This window comes from Notolepis coatsorum, assembly GCF_963971535.1.
Source record: "Notolepis coatsorum genome assembly, chromosome: 2".
NCBI classification, from domain to species: Eukaryota; Metazoa; Chordata; class Actinopteri; order Aulopiformes; family Paralepididae; genus Notolepis; species Notolepis coatsorum.
This window is the reverse complement of record NC_140166.1, coordinates 116,362,440-116,390,331: the sequence shown is the minus strand read 5'-3', so window position 1 is coordinate 116,390,331 and position 27,892 is coordinate 116,362,440. Positions and strand designations below refer to the sequence as shown.

Sequence of the window (27,892 nt, the reverse complement as noted above, 5' to 3'; positions counted from 1 at the left end):
GTCGAGCCACTCACACGCGCGCTCACGGAGCGATCTCTCCTCTCTCAATCTGTCTCTCCCTCTCTCTATCTCTCCCCCTGCATTTACACACAATAGACCTGTCTCAAACCCTGCCCCTTTTCTTGATCCTCCAATCACAGCTGTCGCTTACCTCTGACTTCCTCGTACAAACTTTGTTTGTACGAGGAAGTCAGAGGTAAGCGAGAGCTGTGATTGGAGGATCAAGAAAAGAGGGCAGGGTTTTGAGACAGGTCCATTGCGAGTCGAGCCGCTCACACGCTCGCTCACGGAGCGATCTCTCCTCTCTCTCTCTCCCTCTGTCCCATCTGTCTCTCCCTCTCTCTATCTCTCCCTCTCTATCTCCCGCTCGTTCTCTCTCTCGCTCTCTCTCGTATGTATCACGCTGTGTGGGTGACTGTCACTCAAAGCGCATTGCTAGTATGGGCGGAGCCCAGCCAAAAACAGCTTGGAATCTTGAATGCAGAAAATGCTGCTCGAAAGTACTTGATTAGAAATACAAAACAATGAATAATTTTTTTAAACCTTACAGATGTATTCCATAGACTCACAGGAATTGTGTAAAATTGCCCAAATAGTGAAATAAATAGTAAGATAGTTCCCCTTTAAAAGAACCAAGTAATTAATGTTGTGGAATAGGCTGCATTTCACCTCCAAACCGCTATGTGTCGCCCATGAGCGTGTCTACTAATGCTACTCCTCCAACCCATTTGGTGAAGAAGAAGCAGCAATGTAAACAGGAGGCTGCACATGGTCCTCATGTCCTGCAACTGCGACTCAAGTAAAAAGTAAACAGTATGCCACATGGCTTAACCCGCCACAAGGCTGTACAAGGCTGGACAGCTTCGTCTTTATAAAAAGGCCAAAGACTAAGGCTGCGGTTACACTATAGCCAAAACGAAGCGTTTCATTTCGCTTTTCAGAACGCTGTGTTTTGGCAGGCAGTCGTTTTGTCTCGTGAGCACCGAGTGATGTATATACATGTAGTACAATGCCAAAGCAGTAGGTGGCGATGTAGTTCAAACATGAAGGCCATTTTCAAACAATCAGAAGGGGTTGAACGCGTCACTACACTTCCTGCTCAATATCAGAAAGCCACCTGCTCCCGACTACTGTCAGCGACTTCGGGTTATTGAGAAGCGCTATATAAATTAAATTAATTATTATTATTATTACCATCTTTAAATAACTCGCGTTAGCCATTTAGCAACATAGCATTTATTTTTCAGCAAGAAACAAAGTGCAATAAAAGTGCAATAAACAAAAACTGATACATTCACTGTGTGTTCTGCCTCATTTGTTGATGACACAAAACCAACATCAACACAATTTACCACCAAGAGTGGAGAGTTTAGTCTCACAAAAAGAACTCTGATGTTGTTAGCTACATGCTAATGTAATTGGCGTTTTCCATGTATATAGTTAGCATCGAGGCTATCGTACATTAACCTAGTAACGCTACCGCTAAATAAATGGATGAAAACGTTATTTAACAGATTGCAGAATGGGTACAATACAATACGGCTCAATACAAACAATTGTTAAGGGGATGCAGACTGTTGTAGTTTGGACTGGGCTCCTTATAACAATAACTTGACAACACATTAAATAACTGTACGTGTGGACAGCATCACACCCTTACATTAGAGTTAGCCCTACCACTGGATATAATTCACCTCTTGGTTTTGGGTTTAAACGGAGAAGATCAATGGAAAACAGTTTTAATGATCTAATTAATTATGGCAAAATTAAAAGCAAGTACAAAATCAATCTCTGACGGTGTCTGGGAGGATGGAGTCAAATGGTTATCCATCTGCTCCGTTATAAAGCACATGAATAAGCAATCTGAGGAGGACGCAGCTGATATCCTGTATAGCCTCCCCATATGGCCGGTTGGTGTCGGGAGACAGCAAATTATATGAATTATAGCGCGATATTGCAAGTGACTCCCAGAAATAGTTCTGATGTTTGGACTAATGGACGGAGTCGAGGTCCAGCCAGGGGAGAATTTGGCATCGGTGTCTACTACTGCGCCTGGGCGTTGGCCATGAACGGCGCCGTATCTGGCTTGTGCAAATTACATGGCACTGTTGTCGGGGAGTTTTCAAAACTAAAACACTCTTTGAGCGTTTCCGCTAGGAAAACGCGTTTTCGTGCCAAAACGGCATTGCCCTTTAACTTGGACATGCAAACGAAATAATTCTAAAATGAAACGTTGTAAGTGTAACCATGGCCTAACACTGTTAGCACAGCAGCTAGCTGCGCTGCTGAAGTTGACACTGCTAGTAGTGTTAGCTCTGCTCCTGTTAACACTTTCAGAGCCCAAGCTGAATCTTGATTTACCGCTTGAATGCCCACCATCCACTTCAATGTTAGTGTTAATAACGCCTAATCTATGTTTAAAATTATGGCTATGTGTCTAATCTGCCCGTCGCTTATCAATGACTCGTTTTCCAGTCAACATTGTCGAAGCGGATTGTTTTTTTATCGGTTCATTTTTGTTTTATAGCATTTTGAAAAGCCCTCGTTTTCAAAGAAAATATAAATATTCCATGATAATCGCCCTTTACTGGAATATTCTAGAACGTTGTAAGTTTTCAGCCTATTTATGAATCGTTTTCAAATAAACGCTAGATTATCGATAGTATATGTGTACGTATGCACGCTATATAGGCGATCTGAAAAATCGATTCTCTGATTTCCTCAAAGCGATCGCCCACACACACACACACACACACACACACACACACACACACACACACACACACACACACACACACACACACACACACACACACACACACACACACACACACACACACACACACACACACACACACACACACACACACATAGGGCGAACGCTGAGATCTCAGCCAATACAACTCTGATTATCCCAAGACTTGTCAAATAGATTCCTTACCTCAGATCAGATGTTCTCCAAAAAGATCATTCCAATTCCTGATCGCCATTCCAAAAATCGATCGCTTTTATTGATCCAACACTACATACTGTAAACACATATTCCATGCTGTTCTGAGGCTCCACAATGAATCCGATCGGCTCGGGTTACATGCCTGAGAAGTCAAATGTGGAATCCGGATTTTTCTTTTCTCATCCATTTTCATTGAGTCCATTCCAAAAGGGTGCATTACCATCTGGGAGACGATAGGGGGCGGTTTTTTCCACATCTGAGCTCCTACAGGGGCTGCATACCAACGGGAGACTCTGTTGATGAAATATGAATTCAGATCGCTAATAAAAAAATAAAACGATAATTGTCGTCGTGGGCATTCAGGCATTGGGCTGATAAAACGTCTTATCACGTGGTGGGCGCTGAAAGTGTTAATGTTGGTTATTTGCCAAGGAGGGATGCATTGGCTGCTTTCCATGTAAAAACACCAAGACATTGCTAAATAAATCCTTTGGAGTTTTTGATTTATAAGTGCAGAGACAAATAAATGTTCATTCAAGTTCATAAATTTGGTCAAATTTTTTCAAATTAAATTATTGTATTTTATCAGATGCAAAATGCAAATAAGTAAGTATGGCATTATATATCAGAGGTGAGTACTAAAATGAACAAATATTGATGGTTAACACTTTGAGTGCCAGCGACGTGTAATGTCGTCTTTTCATGCCCCCCGTAGAGTGCCGATGACGCAAATTGTCGTTTGATTTTTTTAATAGCGATCTGAATTCATATTTCATCAACGAGTCTCCCGTTGGTACAGCAGACCCTCTAGGAGCTCAGATGGGAAAATACCGCCCCCTATCGTCTATCCATGTGTAACTGCAGGCCATTCGATTATACTGGTGGATCTGTGTGGGGGGAGCCAACTGGCTCCATTATGCTGGCGAGGGATCTGATGAACATGGAAGTGATCGCGAGTTGGAAAGCAGCCTGGAATATATATTTACAGCAGCCAATAATCAATCAATAAACGCTATCGATATTTGGAATATTTGGGATATCAGGAATTGGAATAATCTTTTTGGAGAACATCTGATCTAAGGTAAGGAGTCTATGTTACCAGTTTTAGGATAATCAGAGCTGTATTCACTGAGATAACAGCGTGTCCCGTATGTGTATATGTGTGTGTGTGTGTGTGTGTGTGTGAGAGTGTGTGTGTGTGTGTGTGTGTGTGTGTGTGTGTGTGTGTGTGTGTGTGTGTGTCAAGTCAAGTCAAGTCAAGAGTTTTAATTGTCACGGCATACAGGTATACAATGAAATGCGGGTGGTCTTGCCCGCAACGATGCGCAATACAGTGGTACATATAATAGAATCAAAAGAAGAAACAACATTGTGCAGTAACAGGTAGCAGGTAACATGGAGTGACATCTCGGTATCTGTACATAGTTATTTACAGAGCATGTGTGACATGCTAGTTAGCTTTGGTAGTGCAATACACTGTTCCTGTTATTCTAATTTAAAGTGTCCTTTCCTTTGGCCATAAGTGTGCGTGTGTGCGACATGAGTGTGTGCCCGCTCATGTTAAAGTGTTAAGTGGCTGCTCGTGTGTGAGCGTGCACAGTGTGCGTGTCGTGTGTGTGTTCATGTGTGCTTGTGTGTGGACAGTTCAATGTTCTGAGCACTCAATGTTCATTGTTCATGGCTCTGATGGCCTGGGGGAAGAAGCTGAGCCTAAGCCGTGTGTGTGTGTGTGTGTGATGTTGAGGAAATGAGGTAATCGATTTCTCAGCTCGCTTCTATAGCGTGCATAAGTACACATATACTATCGATAATCTAGCGTTTATTTGAAAACGATTCATAAATAGGCCGGCAAATGACAACGTGTCTAGTGTATTCGAGAATATTCCAATAAATGCCGTTTATGAGGGAATCTTTCTATTTTCCGGAAGTTTTTGAGAAAACGATAGCTTTTCGAAATGCTATAAAAAGGATATGAACCGATTAAAAAACAATACGTTTCGACAATGTTGACTGCAAACAAGTCATTGGGGGTAAAAAGGAAAACACGGCCGGCACTGAAAGTGTTAAGAATTAGACGGAATGACAGGCTATCTCCTTTACCTCTCATTTTGGGAAGCAGGAACAATCCAAATTAACGGGTATATCAGATGAGATTAAACGATTAGACATCCAGTATTCGTCTAAACCCACCCCTGCTCTATATAAAAAACGACTCCAGCTTCAATCACAATATGATTTGCTCTCAACTAGTAAGATCGAGAGACTACTCCTGCACACCAAGCAACGTTTTTTCGAGCAGGGGGACAAGGCAGGAAAATTACTTGCGTACCAAGCACGAGTGGCGAGTGCCTCTAGACTGATTCCCAGGATAAAATCCCAATTAAGTGTCACTACAACAGACCCTACGGAAATTTCTGAAATTTCCTCTGACTATTATTCCAAACGTTACACGTCGGGGTCTTCCCAGCAGGACTGGGATCGCCCAAACCCCCTCAAGTCTCTCAAGTACCCTCAAGCGAATAAAGCGGAAGCTGAAGAGTTGGGCACGCCTATAACCATCTCTGAAGTGACTGAGGCAATCAAATCTTTACAAAGTGGTAAATCGCCCGGGCCAGATGGCTATACTACAGAATTTTATAAAACTTACTCCGTGTTGGTTGCCCCTTTCCTACTGAGAGTATATAACGACTCCCTTCTAAAGGGCCATATGCCACCCACGCTATCAGAGGCGTCATTGTCCCTGCTGCTCAAAAAAGGTAAAGACCCTCTCCTTTGTAGCAGTTACAGACCAATCTCCCTCTTTAATGTGGATTGTAAAATATTGGCTAAGGTCCTGTCATGCCGTCTTCAGAAGGTGGTTCCATTCCTGATAGACCCGGATCAGACGGGTTTCATCATGGACAGGCAGTCCTTCTTTAACACCAGAAGGCTGTTAAATATCCTTTTCACAACCACGACTGGCGCACCAGAAATGGTACTCTCTCTAGATGCTGAGAAAGCGTTTGACAGAGTGGAATGGAGATACCTGTTCCATACACTTGAGAAATTCGGTTTGGGCCCGGGTTTTATTTCATGGATAAAACTCCTATACTCGTCCCCGGTGGCCTCGGTTAACGTAAATGGTACCAAGTCGGGCCAGTTTGCGCTTTATCGTGGCACCCGTCAAGGATGCCCGCTTTCTCCCTTGCTCTACGCGCTCGCCGCAGAACCGTTAGCCATATGGCTTCGCAGTGAGGACAGATTTGAGGGGATTGAGAGGTTCGGCCTGGTTCATAAACTCTCATTGTATGCTGATGATCTCCTACTCTATGTCTCCAATCCGTCATCGTCCATCCCTGTTATCCTGAATATTCTAGAACAGCATAGCTCTCTGGGTACAAACTTAATCTCCAGAAAAGTGAATATTTACCTGTTAATGCATCTGTGGAACGGCTTCCTCAATCGCTTTTCCCCTTTAAAAGGGCCACGGAAGGATTCACATATCTAGGGATTTTAATGGCCAAATCACAGACGGGAGCTCTTCGCAAAAAATGTCCGTCCTCTGCTGGATCGCTTTAAGTTAGATCTGACGAGGTGGTCCTCTCTCCCCCTCTCACTTCTGTGAAGGGTTAACCTGATAAAAATGGTGGTCTTACCCATATTTTTATACGCTTTTCAGCATATACCAATATTTATTAATAAAGCCTTTTTCACCTCGATTGATCAACTTATAGGTTAATTCCTGTGGGGTAACAAAAGAGCACGTATTAAGAGGACGATCATGCAACTTCCCAAATCAGAAGGGGGTTTGGCTTTGCCTAATCTTCGCTATTACTACTGGGCATGTAATATAAACAAACTCCTTTTTTTTTTTTTATATATTTTTTTTATTATTGCAAAACAAAAATTATTAAAAGTCAGTACTCAACACATAATGCATAATGAAACTAACAGTCAAGGTGGTTAAAATTACATGCAAGTACAGAAACAAGATAAAAAAAAAAAGTCTATAATAACATTTTAACCGTATACAGTGTATATCCAGCGAAATTACAACTATATGTTTATATAGAACATACCCCTAATACCTATTTTTTAAACAAACTCCTTTAATGGAGGACCAGGAGGGAGGAAGAAGACCGACCCCAATGGGCTCGGATGGAAATCTCCTCTTCAAAATACTCACTCTGGTCTGTGGCAACATCCCAACTACCCATTTCAATCCCTATTAAACAGGTGGCTCGGAACCAAATCGTAACGGATACTTTGAAAATCTGGAATCAGTGTAGGAAACTATTTGGCATACACGCTCCGTCGGGGCTAGCTCCAATCGCTCGCAATCACCTATTCCTACCGTCCTCTTTCTCTGCTGGCTGTTGTTGTGTTCGTTGCCAAAGGTCTTTATTGCTGATGGTGTTAGGCCAGCGAATCTGGAGGATTCGGCGCAGACAGGTGTTTAGGAAAACTCGTAGTTTATTGGTTGTTGTGACAGTGGTCCTCCAGGTCTCAGCGCCATAGAGTAGGACTGACTTTACGTTGGTGTTAAATATCCTGATCTTGGTTGTGATGGAAATGTCTCTTGAGCTCCAGATGTTTTTTAGTTGGAGAAAGGCTCCTCTGGCCTTGCCAATCCTGGCTCCCACATCAGCATCTGTTCCACCTTGCTTGTTAACCATGCTGCCCAGGTAGGTGAAGTTGTCTACCTCTTCCAACACTTCTCCTTCCAGAATGATGGGTGATGTGTTGTCAGCATTGATTCTCATGACCTTGCTCTTCCCTCTGTGGATGTTAAGCCCAAGCCGAGTAGAGTTGTCAGCGATGGTACTGGTATTTTCCTGCATCTGCTGCTGGGCGTGAGAGAGAAGGGCCAGGTCATCTGCAAAGTCGAGGTCTTCTAACTGTGTCCATAATGTCCATTGTATGCCATTTTGTTTCTCTGCCATGGATTGCTTCATGACCCAGTCTATTGCCAGCAGGAACAGAAATGGTGACAACAAACAGCCCTGTCTCACTCCAGTTTTTATCTGGAAGGCGTCGGTGGGTTGACCGCCATGAATTACCCTGCAGGTCATCCCCTCATAGGAGTTCCTGATGATATTTCTGTACTTCTCTGGCACTCCGTAGTGTCTGAGTAGCTTCCAGAGGGTCTCTCTATTCACGCTGTCGAAAGCCTTTTCGTAGTCAATGAAATTAATGAATAGGGGTGAATTCCACTCTAATGACTGCTCCAGTATTATCCGCAGTGTTGCAATCTGGTCTGTGCAGGATCTGTTTTTGCGGAAGCCCGCCTGGTGGTCTCGTAGCTGTGGGTCGACGGCATCCTTCATCCTGTCCAGTATAATCCTGTTGAATACTTTTCCTGGGATGGAGAGTAATGTGATCCCTCTGTAGTTTGCACATTGGCTCAGATCTCCTTTCTTCTGTATTTTGACGAGGTAGCCCTCCTTCCATTCTGATGGGATGTGTTCTTCTTCCCATATCTTCTTGAAGAGAGGATGGAGCATCTCTTCCATTGTCTCTATATCGGCCTTCAGTGCTTCTGCCGGAATACCGTCGGGTCCTGCAGTCTTGCCGTTCCTCAGCTTCTTGATGGCTTTGCGGATCTCTTCTTTTGTTGGCATGCTGCAGTCTATCAGCAGATCCCTGTCAGCTTGCTGGATGTCTGGTGGGTCCTGTGATGCTGGTCTGTTTAGCAGTTCCTCAAAATGTTCTACCCATCTTTCCTTTTGTCTTTCCTCTCCGATGATTGGCTGTCCATCTTTGTCCTTAACTGGTCTTTCTGGTTTACTAAACTTTCCTGACAGCTTCTTGGTGGTGTTATAGAAGTCTTTCAAATGTCCATGTCTAGCTGCTTCTTCAGCCTCTGCCGCAAGACTCTCTATATAGTCCTTCTTGTCTGCCTTGATGCTTTTCTTAACCATTTTTGTGGCTTCTGTGTACTGGTTTTGTGCTTTGACCTTTTCGGCTCTTGTTCGACTGTTGTTGATTAGTGCCTTCTTCCATTTCCTCTCCTCTATCTTCCTCAATTAATCTGCTGATATCCACTCCTTGTGGTTGTGTTTCTTCGGGCCCAGTACTTCTTTGCACGTTGTAATTACTGCTTCCTTCATTGACTTCCACTTCTTGTCGATGTGTTCCTCCTCTTCTTCCATCAACTCTTGCAGGGCTTGAAACTTGTTCCTAAGTGTGAGTTTGTATTCTTGGTTGTGTCTCTCAGAAGGTTGTGTCTCTCAGAAGTGCTGTGTTGAATGTTTGTCTCCGATTCTTCTCCCCTGTCCAGTTTTTCTTTCATTTCAGCTTCAGCCGGGCAACCAGGAGGTGGTGGTCTGAGGCAACATCAGCTCCTCTCCTAACACATACATCTTGAAGGGACCTCCTGAACTTCTTAGTGATGCACACATGGTCTATCTGGTTTTCGGTGTTGAGGTCCGGTGAGATCCAAGTAGCTTTGTGTATCCTTTTGTGGGGGAAAATGCTTCCGCCGATGACCAGGTTGTTAGTGGCGCATAGGTTTGCGAATCTCTCCCCGTTGTCGTTCATCTCTCCTATACCTTGCTTTCCCATTGTCTCCTTGTAGCCTCTGTTGTCACTTCCTACCTTGCCATTGAAGTCTCCCATTATGATGTTGATGTCTCTTTCTGGGTATTTCTGAATGATGTCCTGTAGTCTGCTGTAGTATTCTTCTTTTCTCTCTTCATTGCTGTCATTTGTAGGGGCATAGCACTGGATAATGTTCATGTTTATTTTTGCCTTCATAGTTCTAAAGGAAGCTGCAATGATCCTAGGACCATGTGCCTCCCATCCAATAAGTGCTCTCTGGGCAGCCTTGGACAGCATCAAGGCCACTCCCTGGGTATGGTGTGCATCATCCTCTTCATGGCCTGAGTACAGTGTCATCTCGCCTGTGGCGAGCCTCTTCTGGCCGGATCCGATCCACCTTGATTCACTGATTCCGAGTATGGCAAGATTGTAATTCCTCATCTCGGCAGCCACCTGCGCAGTCTTTCCGGCTTCATACATGGTCCTTACATCCCATGTTCCGATGGTGGTAATGGCCCTGCTTGAGAGAATGGTGGTCGGCAGGGTAGCTTCCGGATGTTTCCGGCTTTCACTACACTGCGTCATACTTCCTACCCGAGGTCTCAGGGCCGGAGATTCTTGGTTTTTCTTTGTTGACGTTTTTGTAGCAATTAGGTTTTTACAGGATGGGGTCGCTGGCCCCAAGCCCAACCTTCCACCATTTCTGGCTTCTGGTGTTTTGGAGTTGGTTTGTTAGACCCCTCCCCTGGCCTATTGTCTTCCAGGTAATGGATTGCAGCCTCATACCACGTGAGGCCAGACAGGTTTCGGGTTGTGTACAAGCTGTCTCGGCACGTCCAGCCCAACCAACTCCTGCTACTGTATAACGAAAGCTGCGACCAAACGGGCATTTTCGTCCCAGCAGCACAAGACAGCACTAATTACTCATTAGTATTAGACTCTAATCCTAATGAGATATTCCTTTAAATATGACTTCGAAAACGGGCACAATTTCAGAAAAAAAAGAGTAAAAAAAATGTCAGGCAGCCCCCATAGCTCTCAGGTGATAACTCAAACCCTGTCTATAGACCTACTTTGAAATAAAACCCCAAACTATGCAGGTATATTTGAGTCCTTCCCTTATTTGTGGAAAATGTATCAAATAAAAAGTAGTCCACTTTGAAAAGAAGACTGGCATATGTAGACCTACTTTGAATGAAACACAAAACTATGCAGCTCTATTTGAGTCCTTCCCTTATTTGTGGAAAATGTATCATATAAAAAGTAAAATTCTCACCACATATCAGGCATACAGGTAAGCCTGCATCGTTAGTCATGAAAGCAAATTAATCTGTCCACGCTGAATTAAACCCTCTATTTTCCTCAGAGACTTTCCTTTTTTTGGATTTATCCAAGGTTAGCTTACTGGGGGCTCGTAAATTCAAGATAGCCACCTGCAGACGGCAGGGAGAGGCGCGGGGTGTGATGTATACAGTACTTTTTTGGAGACACTTTTTTTAAGCAACATGGAGGCACAGCAGAGTGGCTAAAGAGTCGCATGACGCTCCGGAGCCGCGGGTTGCCGACCGCTGCCTTAGCCCTATTTTCTGAAGATCTGCCTAAGAATACATACCTAAGTAAATGGAAGATTGCTCCACTTCTACAAGGTCCATTTGCATGTTCTTGGTATCTACGGACATCTATGGATCTCCGATAATATATTCCCAGTGTCTGTTACTAGGCTTGAGTAAATTGTGATGAAACAAGGTTTGTTGGAAACCAAAATGAGCTTCTCCTCCATTATCGAATGAATGAATGAATGAAAACTTTATTTAACAGATTGCAGAATGGGTACAATACAGTACGGCTCAATACATACAATTGTTAAGGGGATGCAGACCTGAGAAAGACGTTTGTCTTGTTTCCATCAGGGTCCCCCATTTTCATTTCATATAGACATTTATGACATACACAACATACATAACATTTATGGCATAGGGACATATAGGTATTTAGTACTGATACATTTGTGACATAAACGGTATTCAAATATACAGTACTGTTACCCCTAGATCCTGACAGAGTACATACATATGATGGGGAGGGGACTGTACATTAGGAGGGGGTGGGTGGGTGGGAGAGAAATATACATACGGCGGGGAGGGAATATATACATGCGGTGGGGAGGAGACTGTCTATTAGGAGGTGGTGGGGGTTTTGGGCATTTACGGTGGCCAGTTTCGAATTGCAGCCTCCCGTAGGTGCTCTTTAAGAGCGGTTTTGAATGTGGGCAGGGATTCACATTCCTTTACAGCTTTGGGTAGGGCATTCCACATTGTTGTGGCTGGTTTGTTTTGCTGTCGATTTCTCTTCAAATACCTCAGATACTGTCGCGACAAAACCATTGAAAACCATAGAAAAAAGGCGCCGACACGTTCAAAGAGGCGTCCGATGTGATCACAGCCTAAAGGAACCCGCCGACATTATGGGAGATGCACTTACCAGCCATGTCCTCCATAGAGAGACACAGTGAATAATGTGAGCAGAACAACCCGTCTGCCGGCTCATCCTTAATGCAGCAGTGTTTTCCACAAACCCTCTCTGTTCTTCTCCTTTGTTCCTTCCAGCGGGCTGAGAAGCAGGGGATCTGCGGAGGAGAGGAAAGGAGGAGAGGAGAGAGGGATGGCTCTGCGTCCTGACGTGGCCTATAATCTGTTCCACACACTGTTCTATGGGATGCTGGCCTTCAGCACCATGAGGTGAGCTTGGGCACGTGACAGCAGGCATACACACACACACACACACACACACACACACACACACACACACACACACACACACACACACACACACACACACACACACACACACACACACACACACACACACACACACACACACACACACACAAACCAAGCATCCACTGGACCAGAGACAGTCAGTGTAATAAACCTAAACATACTTAACCACTTAATTACCATGGTTTCATCACCTGAGCGTTTCTCCAACACTAGTCTCCATTGGAGCCTCTGTCCTCCTATATCAGCCTCTATCCTCCTCGATCAGCCTCTATCAGCATCTATCATCCTCTATCAGCATCTATCATCCTATATGTGACCCTGTCCAGCGATTGTGCCTACATGCCTCCATTTTCATTTCCCATATGTTTCCAGATTGTGAAAGTACAGAATGTAAGCTTTCAAATGGTGTCATATGTTGACATCTGAGAATGTTTTGAAGATCGTGTGCTCATTTAAATCTTGTAAAGCAGTCGTGGACAATACCCCCCCAGCAACTCCCCTCACCTGAATAGCATTAACATAATTAAGTACTGTCACAGTAATGCTGTCATGACTGGGAAAAGTCACATACACACAGTCCTCATATCCCTCCTAGTTACACATATACACAGTCCTCATATCTCTCCTAGTTACACATATACACAGTCCTCATATCTCTCCTAGTTACACATACACACAGTCCTCATATCCCTCATAGTTACACATACACACAGTCCTCATATCCCTCCTAGTTACACATACACACAGTCCTCATATCCATCATAATTACACATACACACAGTCCTCATATCCCTCCTAGTTACACATACACACAGTCCTCATATCTCTCCTAGTTACACATACACACAGTCCTCATATCCATCATAGTTACACATACACACAGTCCTCATATCCCTCCTAGTTACACATACACACAGTCCTCATATCCCTCCTAGTTGCATACACACAGTCCTCATATCACTCCTAGTTACACATACACACAGTCCTCATATCCCTCCTAGTTACACACAGTCCTCATATCCCTACTAGTTACACATACACACAGTCCTCATATCCCTACTAGTTACACATACACACAGTCCTCATATCCCTCCTACTTACATACACAGTCATCATATCCCTCCTAGTTACACATAGACACAGTCCTCATAACCATCCTAGTTACACAGTCCTCATATCCCTCCTAGTTACACATACACACAGTCATCATATCCCTCCTAGTTACACACACAGTCATCATATCCCTCCTAGTTACATACACACAGTCCTCATGTGAGCTATGCTGTAATGTATTCACACACTGACATTTCACGAGCTGTTGTTGATGACGCTCACTCCTTCTTTCACATGCAAATTAACTCCGCCCTCCGCCTAGGAGGACAAACTCGTCTCTTAAACAGCCTTTTTTAAACAGATAATTGTTACTATTAGAGATATTATAACTTTTATAGTAAATGTGTTCTTAAACACTCAAACTGTAATTATATATTAAAAAAAAAAAAGCTTGTATTGTGTCTATGTGTCTTCTCACCTCCACAACTTGTAGTTGAAACCGCCAGGCACGGTAGCCTCTATCAGCCTCTATCAGCCTAGTTCAGCCTCGATCAGCCTATATCATCCTATATCAGCATCTAACCAATTGTATCAGCCTATATCAGCCTATATCATCCTCTATCAGCCTCCATCAGCCTATATCAGTCTCCATCAGCCTCTAACCAATTAGATCAGCTTCTATAACTATCAGCCTATATCACCCTCTATCAGCCTCCATCAGTCTATATCATCCTAGATCATCCTCTATGTAAGGGATAATGTATAGCTACGAGGTCATTGTCGCAAAATAATTGACCGACACGGTGTTCTGGACGCAGTGAAGGTCAATTATTTTGCGACAATGACCGAGTATAGCTATACATTATCCCGCTTATTTACAGGGCTAACTTACTAACAATATACATAATTCATTTTACACCATCGACAAGACGAGATCAAATGCAGACGCAGTTGTTCTGTTGCTCCTCTCTCATCGCCGGCAGGTGTGTGGACTTGATTGCAAGCGATCATTATTGGTATTGCGCGGTGCCCCTAACAGCGGTGAATTATCGAGAAATAATTGACCGCTGTTAGGGGCAACCGAGCGCTATTGACCAATCACAATCAAGCATTTTGGCAAATGTAAAAACGCCATGTAATAACAGTCTATATCATCCTCGATCAGTATATCTTTCTCTATCAATCTCTACCAGCCTCTATTAGCCTACATCAGTCTCCATCAGTCTATATCAGACCTGGGCATTCTACGGCCCGCGGACCAAATACGGCCCACGGGATGATTCTGACCGGCCCGCAAAAGATTACATCATAATTTTTTTTTTTTTTTTTTTTTTTACTTTTTTACTTTTTTAACTTTTTTTTTCCATGTCAACATTCACACGCACAATATACGCTTACCTAGGATTTGACTTGATTCAACAACAAAGCAGTCGGGGCAATGGCAAGCCAAAAACGGTCAAAAGTGTGGTTATTTGAAGTTTGGATATTTTTTTCACAACTGAGGTAGGTAGATTACATTTTTAGAGACTAAAGTACAGAAAAGGTACCGTTGGGTGAACGGTACCCATCCCTACTGAGCACACAACTGCAGGGCAAGGTCATTTTTGCTCATGAAATGCATAGCCATGTGAAAGCCTTCATGACAAAGTTGCAATTCAAGGCAACTAGGCAGCAACAATCTCGAACACATGAAAACCCTGAAAGAAGTCAAACCATCAGATGATCACCGGCACAGATTTTAAAAAGGTTGAGGATGAAATGCAGCTGGTTTCCTATCCCTTTACCTGCAGTGTTGATGTTCAGCTTGAACTCATTGACCTGCAGTCTGATTCACTACTGAAAGAGCACTTTAAGTCAGCATCACTGCTAGAGTTCTACTACTTCTACTTTCCAAACATGGGGAGACATGCTCAGAAGATGTTGGTTCTCTTTGGATCCACATACATATGTGAACAGACATTCTCAGTCATGAAGTTTACCAAATCCAGGTACAGATCCTCTCTCACATGTCAGCTGTGCTTCGCATCTCCACCTCAGACATTCAACCTGACTTTGATGGACTTGTTAAAGCTCAAAAGAGACTGGATTTCTCACACTGAATGAAAAAAAATAACTGAAGAACACTCAAATGTGGGAATATAACAAGTGAAATGGGACACTTGATCCTTTTCTTTTTTCTGCACAGTAAAAAAAAGAACTGAAGAACACTAAAATGTGGAAATATAACAAGTAGAAAAAAGAAAAAAATCTAACCCTGACTAACCTTACTGTCATGCACTTGTCCTAATAAACTAACCTACACTGTAACACGCAACACTTGATGAACATTGTTACTCAGCTGATAGAGTTGTACCCTTCTTGCTGTCTTGTTGTGAGGTTCGCCTTTCCCTTGACCTTTAATTCCCTGTCTCCTCACATCACTAGCCCCCACCCTCGCGTTCGTTTACTCTCGTTTGCTCTTCAGCAGCCACACCCTTGGACTACCTGTCATTATGTGTTTGATTGGTCCGGTGCCGAACACACACTTCTAGTTCGAGTATTCAATTACCATCACGCACCTGATGTGTATTCTAATTAGCGCCCTTGTGGGCTTTAAGTACCTCGCTCTTCCCCTCTGGCCTTGTCGGGTCGTTCCGTATCATATCTCTATCACCAAGCTCCTTCGGGAGGTTCTCTGTATGTAGGCTCCTACGGGAGTTTCTGTTTCTGTCTGTATGCTGTTTTATCTCCGGCGTGAGATGAGGTGCAAGCTTTGGCCACCTGTCGCCGTTTGCCTGGAGGGAGACATTGTACTACGCTCTCTAATCCTCTACGGGAGGTATTCCAGTGTTCCACTTCAGACCTCCGCGCAGCAGACGCGCTCTTCACTCCAGACGCGCATCCAGACCTCCGCGCAGCAGACGCGCTCTTCACTCCAGACGCGCATCCAGACGCGCATCCAGACCTCCGCGCAGCAGACGCGCTCTTCACTCCAGACGCGCATCCAGACGCGCATCCAGACCTCCGAGCCAGGCGCGCTCTTCACTCCAGACGCGCATCCAGACGCGCATCCAGACCTCCGAGCCAGACGCGCTCTTCACTCCAGACGCGCATCCAGACGCGCATCCAGACTCCGCGCCAGACGCGCTCTTCACTCCAGACGCGCATCCAGACGCGCATCCAGACCTCCGCGCAGCAGACGCGCTCTTCACTCCAGACGCGCATCCAGACGCGCATCCAGACCTCCGCGCAGCAGACGCGCTCTTCACTCCAGACGCGCATCCAGACGCGCATCCAGACCTCCGAGCCAGACGCGCTCTTCACTCCAGACGCGCATCCAGACGCGCATCCAGACCTCCGAGCCAGACGCGCTCTTCACTCCAGATGCGCATCCAGACTCCGCGCCAGACGCGCTCTTCACTCCAGACGCGCACTCAGACCTCCGCGCCAGATGCGCCCTCCGTACCGGCGCGTACTCCAAGCAGACGCGCACCACTCAGACCTCCGCGCCAGATGCGCCCTCCGTACCGGCGCGTACTCCAAGCAGACGCGCACCACTCAGACCTCCGCGCCAGATGCGCCCTCCGTACCGGCGCGTACTCCAAGCAGACGCGCACCACTCAGACCTCCGCGCCAGATGCGCTCTCCTCCAGACGTCTAGCCTGCGCCCTCCTACTCCTCCCTGTAAGCAGCTCCAGCCCTCGCCCTGTCCAAGGCTTTGACTCTGTTTTCTCTCTGTCCCTGTCCCCAGCCCGCCTCCGCGGGCCTCTGTCCCTGTTTCCCCTCTCTAGTCCTCCTAGTCCTCCCGGTCCTGTCCTTCTAGTCCTCCCTGTCCCCAGCCCGCCTCCGCGGGCCTCTGTCCCTGTTCCCCTCTCTAGTCCTCCTAGTCCTCCCGGTCCTGTCCTTCTAGTCCTCCTAGTCCTCCCTGTCCCCAGCCCGCCTCCGCGGGCCTCTGTCCCTGTTTCCCCTCTCTAGTCCTCCTAGTCCTCCCTGTCCTTCTAGTCCTCCTAGTCCTCCCTGTCCAGTCCTCCTAGTCCTCCCTGTTCCTGCCTTGTCCCTTGCCCTGGCCCAGTCCGTTAGCCTTCCCTTAGCCTTCCCCTTAGCCAGCTCGCCTCTTAAAGGCACTGTGCCTATTTTCCCAAGTTCATGTTTTCCTGCATTTGTGTTCTCTCTTAAAGGGACAGTGCCATTTTCTGTTGTATACAATAAATGCCCAGTTCTTGGCTTACTCTCATACCTGTCTTGTGTGATTGGGGTCGGTTACAAACCATAACAGTACGACCCGACCGTCGACGACCCCAGCCAGCACGGACGGTGTATGTTGAGTTTGCCTTTTTTTTTTGTTCCCTCTAGTTCCCCTGTTAGCCTGTTGACTCCCATGTTAGCTTCCCTGTTAGCTTCCCTGTTAGCTCCCCTGTTAGTCCTGTTAGCTTCCCTGTTAGCCCTGTTAGCTCCCCTGTTAGCTTGTTAGTCTCCCCTGTTAGCTCCCCTGTTTAGCCTGTTAGTCTTTCCTGTTAGCCCTGTTAGCTTCCCTGTTAGCCCTGTTAGCTCCCCTGCAGCTTGTTAGGCCTCTACTACCAGCATGGCCCCAGTCTGCTAGCTTAGCCCCGGCTGCTAGCACAGCCTCTATGTTAATGCAGCCTTGCTGCTGGTATAGGCCATGTAGCTAGCCATGCCCAGGCAGCTAACCCAGTCCCTCTGCATGGCCCCAGTCTGCTAGCTTAGCCCCGGCTGTTAGCACAGCCTCTATGTTAATGCAGCCCTTGCAGCTAGCATAGGCCCTGTAGCTAGCCATGCCCAGGCAGCTAACCCGGTCCCTCTGCATGGCCTCCACTTTGTGTGTAGTTTTTTCCCACTGCTAGGACTGCCCTTTCAGCTAGCACGGTCAGTTTTCTCCCACTGCTAGGACTGCCCTTTCAGCTAGCAAGGTCAGTTTGCTCCCACTGCTAGGACTGCCCCTTCAGCTAGCAAGGTCAGTTTTCCCACTGCTAGGACTGCCCTTTCAGCTAGCAAGGTCAGTTTGCTCCCACTGCTAGGACTGCCCCTTCAGCTAGCAAGGTCAGTTTGCCCCACTGCTAGGACTGCCCCTTCAGCTAGCAAGGTCAGTTTTCTCCCACTGCTAGGACTGCCCCTTCAGCTAGCAAGGTCAGTTTTTTCCCACTGCTAGGACTGCCCTTTCAGCTAGCAAGGTCAGTTTTCCCACTGCTAGGACTGCCCTTTCAGCTAGCAAGGTCAGTTTTCTCCCACTGCTAGGACTGCCCTTTCAGCTAGCAAGGTCAGTTTGCCCCACTGCTAGGACTGCCCCTTCAGCTAGCAAGGTTAGTTTTTCCCACTGCTAGGACTGCCTTTTCAGCTAGCAAGGTCGGTTTTCCCACTGCTAGGACTGCCCTTTCGGCTAGCAAGGTCAGTTTTCCCCACAGCTAGGACTGTCCTTCCAGCTAGCTTGTTCTCTCATGCTGGTCCAGCCCTGTCTGCCAGCCTAGCTCCGGCAGCTAGCGCAGCCTCTATGTTAATGTAGCAGTACAGCTAGCATAGGCCCTGTAGCTATCAGTGCCCTGGCAGCTACCCTTTCCCTCTGCTAGCCCCTTCCCTGTTCCCCTCTCCAGTGCCCCTGTTCCAGCCCTGTCTGCTAGCCTAGCTCCGGCAGCTAGCGCAGCCTCTATGTTAATGTAGCAGTACAGCTAGCATAGGCCCTGTAGCTATCAGTGCCCTGGCAGCTACCCTTTCCCTCTGCTAGCCCCTTCCCTGTTCCCCTCTCCAGTGCCCCTGTTCCAGCCCTGTCTGCTAGCCTGGCTCCGGCAGCCAGCGCAGCCTCTATGTTAACGTGGCATTACAGCTAGCATAGGCCCTGTAGCTATCTGTGCCCTGGCTGTTACCCCTCGGCTCCTCTGGTTACCCCTCAGCTCCTCTGGTTACCCCTCAGCTCCTCTAGTTACCCCTCAGCTCCTCTAGTTACCCCTCAGCTCCTCTGGTTACCCCTCAGCTCCTTTAGTTACCCCTCAGCTCCTCTAGTTACCCCTCAGCTACCATGGTTACCCCTCAGCTCCTCTGGTTACCCCTCAGCTCCTCTAGTTACCCCTCAGCTCCTCTAGTTACCCCTCTGCTACCCTGGTTACCCCTCAGCTACCCTGTTCCTTGCTAGCCCCACTTTTGTTGTAGCTTCCCCTGCTAGCATGGCCCAGTACTTTAGGTTTTGTTGCCTTGTTTTTTCCCCTGCCCCTCTGTCTGTGTTTTTGGGTCGCCCGGTGGCTCCCGTGGAGGGGGGAGTACTGTGAGGTTCGCCTTTCCCTTGACCTTTAATTCCCTGTCTCCTCACCTCACTAGCCCCCACCCTCGCGTTCGTTTACTCTTGTTTGCTCTTCAGCAGCCACACCCTTGGACTACCTGTCATTATGTGTTTGATTGGTCCGGTGCCGAACACACACTTCTAGTTCGAGTATTCAATTACCATCACGCACCTGATGTGTATTCTAATTAGCGCCCTTGTGGGCTTTAAGTACCTCGCTCTTCTCCTCTGGCCTTGTCGGGTCGTTCCGTATCATATCTCTATCACCAAGCTCCTTCGGGAGGTTTTCTGTCTGTAGGCTCCTACGGGAGTTTCTGTTTCTGTCTGTATGCTGTTTTATCTCCGGCGTGAGACGAGGTGCAAGCTTTGGCCACCTGTCGCCGTTTGCCTGGAGGGAGACATTGTACTACGCTCTCTAATCCTCTACGGGAGGTATTCCAGTGTTCCACTTCAGACCTCCGTGCAGCAGACGCGCTCTTCACTCCAGACGCGCATCCAGACGCGCATCCAGACCTCCGCGCAGCAGACGCGCTCTTCACTCCAGACGCGCATCCAGACGCGCATCCAGACCTCCGCGCAGCAGACGCGCTCTTCACTCCAGACGCGCATCCAGACGCGCATCCAGACCTCCGAGCCAGACGCGCTCTTCACTCCAGACGTGCATCCAGATGCGCATCCAGACCTCCGAGCCAGACGCGCTCTTCACTCCAGACGCGCATCCAGACTCCGCGCCAGGCGCGCTCTTCACTCCAGACGCGCATCCAGACGCGCATCCAGACCTCCGCGCAGCAGACGCGCTCTTCACTCCAGACGCGCATCCAGACGCGCATTCAGACCTCCGCGCAGCAGACGCGCTCTTCACTCTAGACGCGCATCCAGACGCGCATCCAGACCTCCGAGCCAGACGCGCTCTTCACTCCAGACGCGCATCCAGACGCGCATCCAGACTCCGCGCCAGACGCGCTCTTCACTCCAGACGCGCATCCAGACGCGCACTCAGACCTCCGTGCCAGATGCGCCCTCCGTACCGGCGCGTACTCCAAGCAGACGTGCACCACTCAGACCTCCGCGCCAGATGCGCCCTCCGTACCGGCGCGTACTCCAAGCAGACGCGCACCACTCAGACCTCCGCGCCAGATGCGCCCTCCGTACCGGCGCGTACTCCAAGCAGACGCGCACCACTCAGACCTCCGCGCCAGATGCGCTCTCCTCCAGACGTCTAGCCTGCGCCCTCCTACTCCTCCCTGTAAGCAGCTCCAGCCCTCGCCCTGTCCAAGGCTTTGACTCTGTTTTCTCTCTGTCCCTGTCCCCAGCCCGCCTCCGCGGGCCTCTGTCCCTGTTTCCCCTCTCTAGTCCTCCTAGTCCTCCCGGTCCTGTCCTTCTAGTCCTCCTAGTCCTCCCTGTCCCCAGCCCGCCTCCGCGGGCCTCTGTCCCTGTTCCCCTCTCTAGTCCTCCTAGTCCTCCCGGTCCTGTCCTTCTAGTCCTCCTAGTCCTCCCTGTCCCCAGCCCGCCTCCGCGGGCCTCTGTCCCTGTTTCCCCTCTCTAGTCCTCCTAGTCCTCCCTGTCCAGTCCTTCTAGTCCTCCTAGTCCTCCCTGTCCAGTCCTCCTAGTCCTCCCTGTTCCTGCCTTGTCCCTTGCCCTGGCCCAGTCCGTTAGCCTTCCCTTAGCCTTCCCCTTAGCCAGCTCGCCTCTTAAAGGCACTGTGCCTATTTTCCCAAGTTCATGTTTTCCTGCATTTGTGTTCTCCCTTAAAGGGACAGTGCCATTTTCTGTTGTATACAATAAATGCCCAGTTCTTGGCTTACTCTCATACCTGTCTTGTGTTGTGCGATTGGGGTCGGTTACAAACCATAATACTTGTCGTACAGAACTTGTAAGTCGCTTTGGATAAAAGCGTCAGCTAAATGACTAAATGTAAATGTAAGTGAAATGGGACACATGATCTTTTTATTTTGCACAGTTCTGAAAACATTAAATGTAAACTCAAAAAGGCTACAAAACTGGGACACTTTTCTTTACACAGTTACACAGTTCAGTGACATGTCTTGTTTATTTTAGCTACAAAGATGATGTGATGTCTTTAGAAATCTAAGAAAATCCTTGTTTCAATAGTATATGAAACTCAAAATGCCCTTTGTTATTAATGTGACTGAAAATGAGTTAAATGTTTCACATTTTGTTTATCATTATTATTATTTATCATTTTGGAAATTCTATTTGAATAAATTATATTTTTGAAAGCTATAACCTCTTACCAGCAGTCAAAACAATGCCATTTACTGCTTTTTATATAGAAATAAAATATATGATGCATAATTGAGTTCGGAATTTTGGCCCGGCCCTCCAAAATATTTTCAGTTGCTCATTTGGCCCCCTGGGAAAAATAACTGCCCACCCCTGGTCTATATCCTCCTATATCAGCCTACATCAGTCTCTATCAGTCTATAATATATCATCCTCTATCAGTATATCCTTCTCTATCAATCTCTATTAGCCTCTATCAGCCTACATCAGTATATATCAGTCTATATCATCATCTATCAGCATACATCAGTCTCTATCAGTCTGTATCATCCTCTATCAGTATATCCTTCTCTATCAATCTATATCAGCCTATATCAGCCTCCATCAGTCTCTATCATCCTAGATCATCCGCTATCAGTCTATATAATCCTCTATCAGTATATCTCCTTCTCTATAAGGGTGCTTTCACACCAGAGCTGTTTGGTCCGGACTATCGGACCAGAGTTCGTTTCCTCGGATAGTCCGCTTTTTTGGGGGTGGTGTGAATGCTCAGTCGAACTCTGGTGCGGACCAAACACGCAAACTCTGGTCCGCCTGCAAACGTAGGTCTCGGTTCGCTTCATCGGACCAAACGCAAGACCAAATATAGGAAGTGACCTGATAAACTGTGCATCTTGGGTAGAAGGAAACAAAACAAACACCGCGGCGCGCATTCACTGCAAAACAAGCACGCGGTAAACATGTCTCGTGGACAGACGTGGGCGAATGACGAGGTGAAAGCCCTGATAGAAATATGGGCAGAAGACCAAATTAAACAGCTACTTGTGGGCACTCATAAAAATAACGCGGCGTACAAGTTGTTTAGCGAGAGGATGGTGGTAATGGGCTTCAATATAACAATGGATCAATGCCACGTTGAAATAAAAAAAACTGCGTCAGCAATATATTAATAAATAAGCAGAGAATTAAATTAGATGTCCATAACATTTCTGTTTTTAATTATCATAGCCTAAATAAATATGAATTCAAGAAGTTAAATACTGAATTAACGACACATATTTATTAACAGGCTGAAAGTTAAAACGAATAACAGGCTGAAAAAACAATTAGACTATTTAATAGGCTAAACACAGTGCGTAAAATATAGGCTAGCGGTGCGTAAAAGGCAACTTTGGCTATAGCCTTCTAAAACTATTGAATAGGCTAAACTTCGTTTTGGCTTCTTGGATTCACGTTTCTTTGATTTGTGGTGGCGCGGCTGCGGGCTAATGTTCCGAGACATATTACATTTGATTTGTTAGGCTATTTGAATACACCGTTAGCCCTAAATGGTGGATTCAAATAGCCTAACAATTACAAATATGTGGGTGTGACTCGGAGCATTGGCTTGCAGTTGCGTTGTTGCAGACTAGGGAGATGTGAATTAAAGAAGTTAAAACGAATAACAGGCTGAAAAAACAATTAGCCTATTTAAAGTCTGTGACTTGCTTCGAAAAAGTAGGAGTTCGGGGGACGAGAAAGACAAGTTCCCTTGGTATGATGACCTGGCTGGACGTTATACTTGGCACAAGACCCACATCCAGCCCGAAACATATCGTTGAGTCTTTCGAAGATGAGACCCATCAGATGGCATCACCAGCACCGCCACCGACTGAAAATTGTGACGCCTCTGCTGATCTGGAGTCTGTATTTCTGTGTGTCTAGTACAGTGTTTCTCTCTTCACTTCACGCCAGAGCTCTTTAGCCCTGCACCAGATGGAAACATTAACCCAGGCAAACTTGTAGTCCAGAGGGCTCGCAGTCACACACACACGCGCGCACACACGTTACGGCTCGCAGTCACGCACACACATTTCCACTCTCTATTGTGTCCAATAGACGAGCGCCCTTTTCAAGCGCGTGACATTGTTCAGAAAGTTTGGTGCACTTGACACATTGCAATGTGAATGCAGACCGAACCAAATGAAGAATGCAACAATGTTGCAACTTCACCTCCCGAATCGCACCGAGTCCGCCAAAACTATATGTGAAAGCGCCCTAAATCTCCATCAGTCTCTATCAGTCTCTATCATCCTTTATCAGTCTCTATCATCCTATATCAATCTTTATCAGTCTCCATCATCATCCTATCAGTTTATATCAGCCTCCATCAGCCTCTTTGAGTCTCTATCAGTCTCGATCAGCACCAAGTACCCATCCTACAGTCCCTGAGCCACAACTAGCGATGTTTCAGCAATGTAACCTAGCAACACCACTCCAAGTCTGGGAAAGAACGTTGCTTAAGCAGAAGTCATGAGTGGCATGTTGCTAAATGATGAAATGTGAGTGTGCGCGGGTCTCAAATGTCCTTTTAACCAAAATGCAGAGGCTTGAAGATACCACTTAGGAGCTCAAATGGGTCATTTGATCAACCGTGGAGTGGTTAAGGAGTTGGTATGCCACACACACACACACACACACACACACACACACACACACACACACACACACACACACACACACACACACACACACACACACACACACACACACACACACACACACACACACACACACACACACACACACACACACACACACACACACACACACACACACACACACACACACACACACACACACACACACACACACACACACACACACACACACACACACACACACACACACACACACACACACACACAATCTATCTTCTCTTGCACCATGTGTGAGGATTAATTCAATGTCCCAGAAAAGGGGCGACAGTGGCTCAGGAGGTAGAGCGGATGTCTGGTAATCGGAAGGATCCTGGTTAGATTCCCATGAGCAAGACACTTAACCCCGGCACCTTGCATGGTTGCCTCTGCCATCGGTGTGTGAATGTGTGAGTGAATGTGAGGCATAAGTTGTAAAGCACTTTGGATACAAGCTGCTATATAAATGTAGTCAATTTACCATCCATTTACCATTTACCCTAACTTTTCTGAAACTGATTCCAATGGATTATTTAACACACAATCAGATATTTCACTGTCACAATGATATCAACTCACTACATTGATTGATTGATTGAAAAGTGTATTAACAGATTGCAGAATGGGTACAGTACAGTACAGCTCAATACATACAATTGTTAAGGGGATGCAGACCAGAGAAAGACTTTCGTCTTGTTTACATCAGGGTCCCCCATTTTCAATTCATCATAACATATATGACATACATGACATACAGATAGACAGTACTGCTACATCTATACATTTATGACATATCAGATTTGCAAATACAGTACTGTTTGTGATACAAAAGTGTCCAGAAAAGGAGTGTATATACATTTGGCGTAGAAACTGTACATTGGAGGAGGTTGGTTGGGTGGGGTGGGGTTGGGTGGGTTGGGTGAGGGCTGTACATTGGAGGTTGGGGGGGGGGGGTTGGGTAGGGGACACACACACATTTTACACTGTACATTGGAATATTGACAAAGCCTTACTTGGTCATTTACTGTACAACTAGATTAGGACATTTGTAGGGGCCAGTTTCGAATTGCAGTCTCACGTAGGTGTTTTTTGAGAGTGTTTTTGAAAGTGGGTAGTGATTCACATTCCTTTACAGCTTTAGGTAGGGCGTTCCACATTGATGTGGCATAATTGCGAAACGTGTTTAGTCCCTTGTTTGAGCCGAATCTGGGTTTTACATGATTTGTGGAGCTCCCTCTGGTGTTGTGATTGTGGTATTCACTGACCTTTGGGAAGTATTTTGACATGTACATGGGTACCTTTGTCGCGTAGTGTATCTTGTAGACCAGGCCCATTGCAAGTTGCTGTACTCTGTCGTCTACTCTAAGCCATCCTAGGTTGTCAAAGTGGGCAGGGGTGAGGTGGGTTCTAGGAGTCAGGTCAAGTAGTAGTCTGACTAGCTTGTTTTGAGATGTTTGTAATTTGTTTTTTAGTGCCTTTGAGGTGCTTTGGTACCATGAGGTGCAAGCATAGTCGTAGTACCCTTGAATGAGTGCTCCTGCTAGAGTCTTCAGGGTATTCTTGTTTACCAGAGAGGAGATCCGGTACAAGAATCGCGTTCGTTGGTTGACTTTTTTTATTACATTGGATGCCATTTTGTCACAGGAAAGATTAGCCTCTAGGATGGAACCCAGGTAGGTAATTTCATCTTTCCTTGTGATAATATTGTCACCCACTGTAACCGAGAAGCCGTCGGTCTTGCTGAGTTTGTTATTTGAACCGAAGAGAATGGACTCTGTTTTGCCCATGTGTAATGATAGTTTGTTGTCGGCGAGCCATATGCAGATTTTGCCTAGTTCCGAGCTGAGGGCCTTTTCAACCTGTAACTTGTTCTTGTCAGAGACCAGCAGGGCTGAGTCGTCCGCAAACAGGAACAAGTTGCAGTCAAAGCAGTTAAATATCAATGGTTGCTTGTTTACAATTAGCATATGAAAGGATCCTTGCATCTCAATGAGGGTAAAGGTGTAGAGATGCTGCTGAGCCATTTTCACTAGTTTACATATTTATACAAATTGATATTCAATATAGAAACATATTTAAGGGTTCAAATACACCTGGAGGATAACTTAAAAGTAGCATTAATATAACCAATGTCCTCAAAGCATTCACTGCCTTGGAATAATTTTCAGAAAACAGAACACTGATTTCTTTCCCACATTTCCAGGAACAAATATGTTCTTTTAGGGTTATTCATCATCAGAGGCAATCAAGGACGTTTTTGTCTCTGGGTCCAAAGATTACATTGAACAAGAACAGCGAGAGAGTTAATTCACTACATTGCTTTGACTACTGCAGGTCGTGCATTGTAGGTCACATATTAATTGCACACGTATCCAGTACATTACTTTCATCCAGCCAGATAAATTAGATTTAAATCCAGACACAGATTTATTCTGTGATTGAGCATATCTTTTGATACCATTTGTTACGATGTGTCATATTTTGGCCTCAGGCGTTGTTTTGTCAGCGTTGTTATTCATTCTTTTGAGGTACCATTTGATATGAGACCAAGGACAGAATGTCGGAACAGTATTTTTGTTAAAGGTGCTCTAAGCTGTATTTATTTGTTCAAATAAGCTCTACATTCTGACAGCCATCACTGATATAGAATGTGTGGTCATTAACATGGGTCTCCCAGTCCCTTCGCTCTGCAGTAAACATAATTTATTTTCTGGTATCCCTTCCCACTTTATCCAATCAGGAGAGAGAACCCTTTTTAATAAATATTGCCAAGCCATATTTTCTTACTGCACTGGTATATTATTTTACTTGTTTCAAGCACCTATTAGCATGCAACGGCCCACATGTGGGCCCTCTTGAGGACGACTTGCCCACCGGCACTTTGGCGACCTCTAGTGGTTCGGGTGTGCATATTTTTTCATACAATATATATATAACTCGAGTTACATGCCGATATGTGAGGCGTGCACCGAAGTACACGGTAGACTTTAAATTTTTTCAAATACCACTCTCGACTCTCGAGCCTCTACTTCAGTCAATCATTTGGCGATCTCGAAAATTATTGGACATGGTTGTAACCAATGAGTAGGGAGTGAGCGAATCAGGGATCTAGGTGAAAAGTAACGAGACAAATCAGGAAGAGAATTCTCCGTCGAATGCATTGAAGTCTATGAGAAAATAGTTTTCTGAGCTCTCTCACTCTTTACAAAAAACGCTTCTAATCACTCATTTCTGAACGGATTTTTAATGAGATTTGGACATGTACTACACAAGACTTCATGGTATGGACCCAGCATGCCATACCAATTGTTTTGGAAATACTACTTCTGGACTACTAACTACTACAGAAAAACGTGAGCACGTTTTTCTACAACTCAAGTTCAGACCTATGTTACTCTATTTCATTAGCACTAAAAGTGAATTTTCTTTATTGTATCAGAATGTCATCTTTCAAAAGAGACCAGGCTCATGCATGTGCTATAAGTATAAAGTATAATATTTTGGTTTGCAAAAAAAGTATGCAGTCCTCAAAAAACGAAAACTAAAATCCCCACTTTTGGGGGCGATTGTTAACTCTTTGCCCGTCAAACCCGAGAAAAGTCGGGTTTCGTCGCCAATGGTT

General features: G+C 45.9%; 1 protein-coding gene across 1 annotated transcript in view; it reads left to right on the top strand.

Moving 5' to 3' along the window:
* The window catches only part of dpy19l3 (dpy-19 like C-mannosyltransferase 3), a gene marked incomplete at both ends in the record, with an annotated part of 352,724 nt that overhangs the window by 130,153 nt on the left and 194,679 nt on the right, over window positions 1-27,892 (top strand). Inside the window, one exon of the mRNA XM_084308278.1 lies at window positions 12,079-12,210. Coding sequence (XP_084164404.1) covers window positions 12,079-12,210 — 132 coding nt within the window. The remainder of the gene's footprint in view (window positions 1-12,078; window positions 12,211-27,892) is intronic.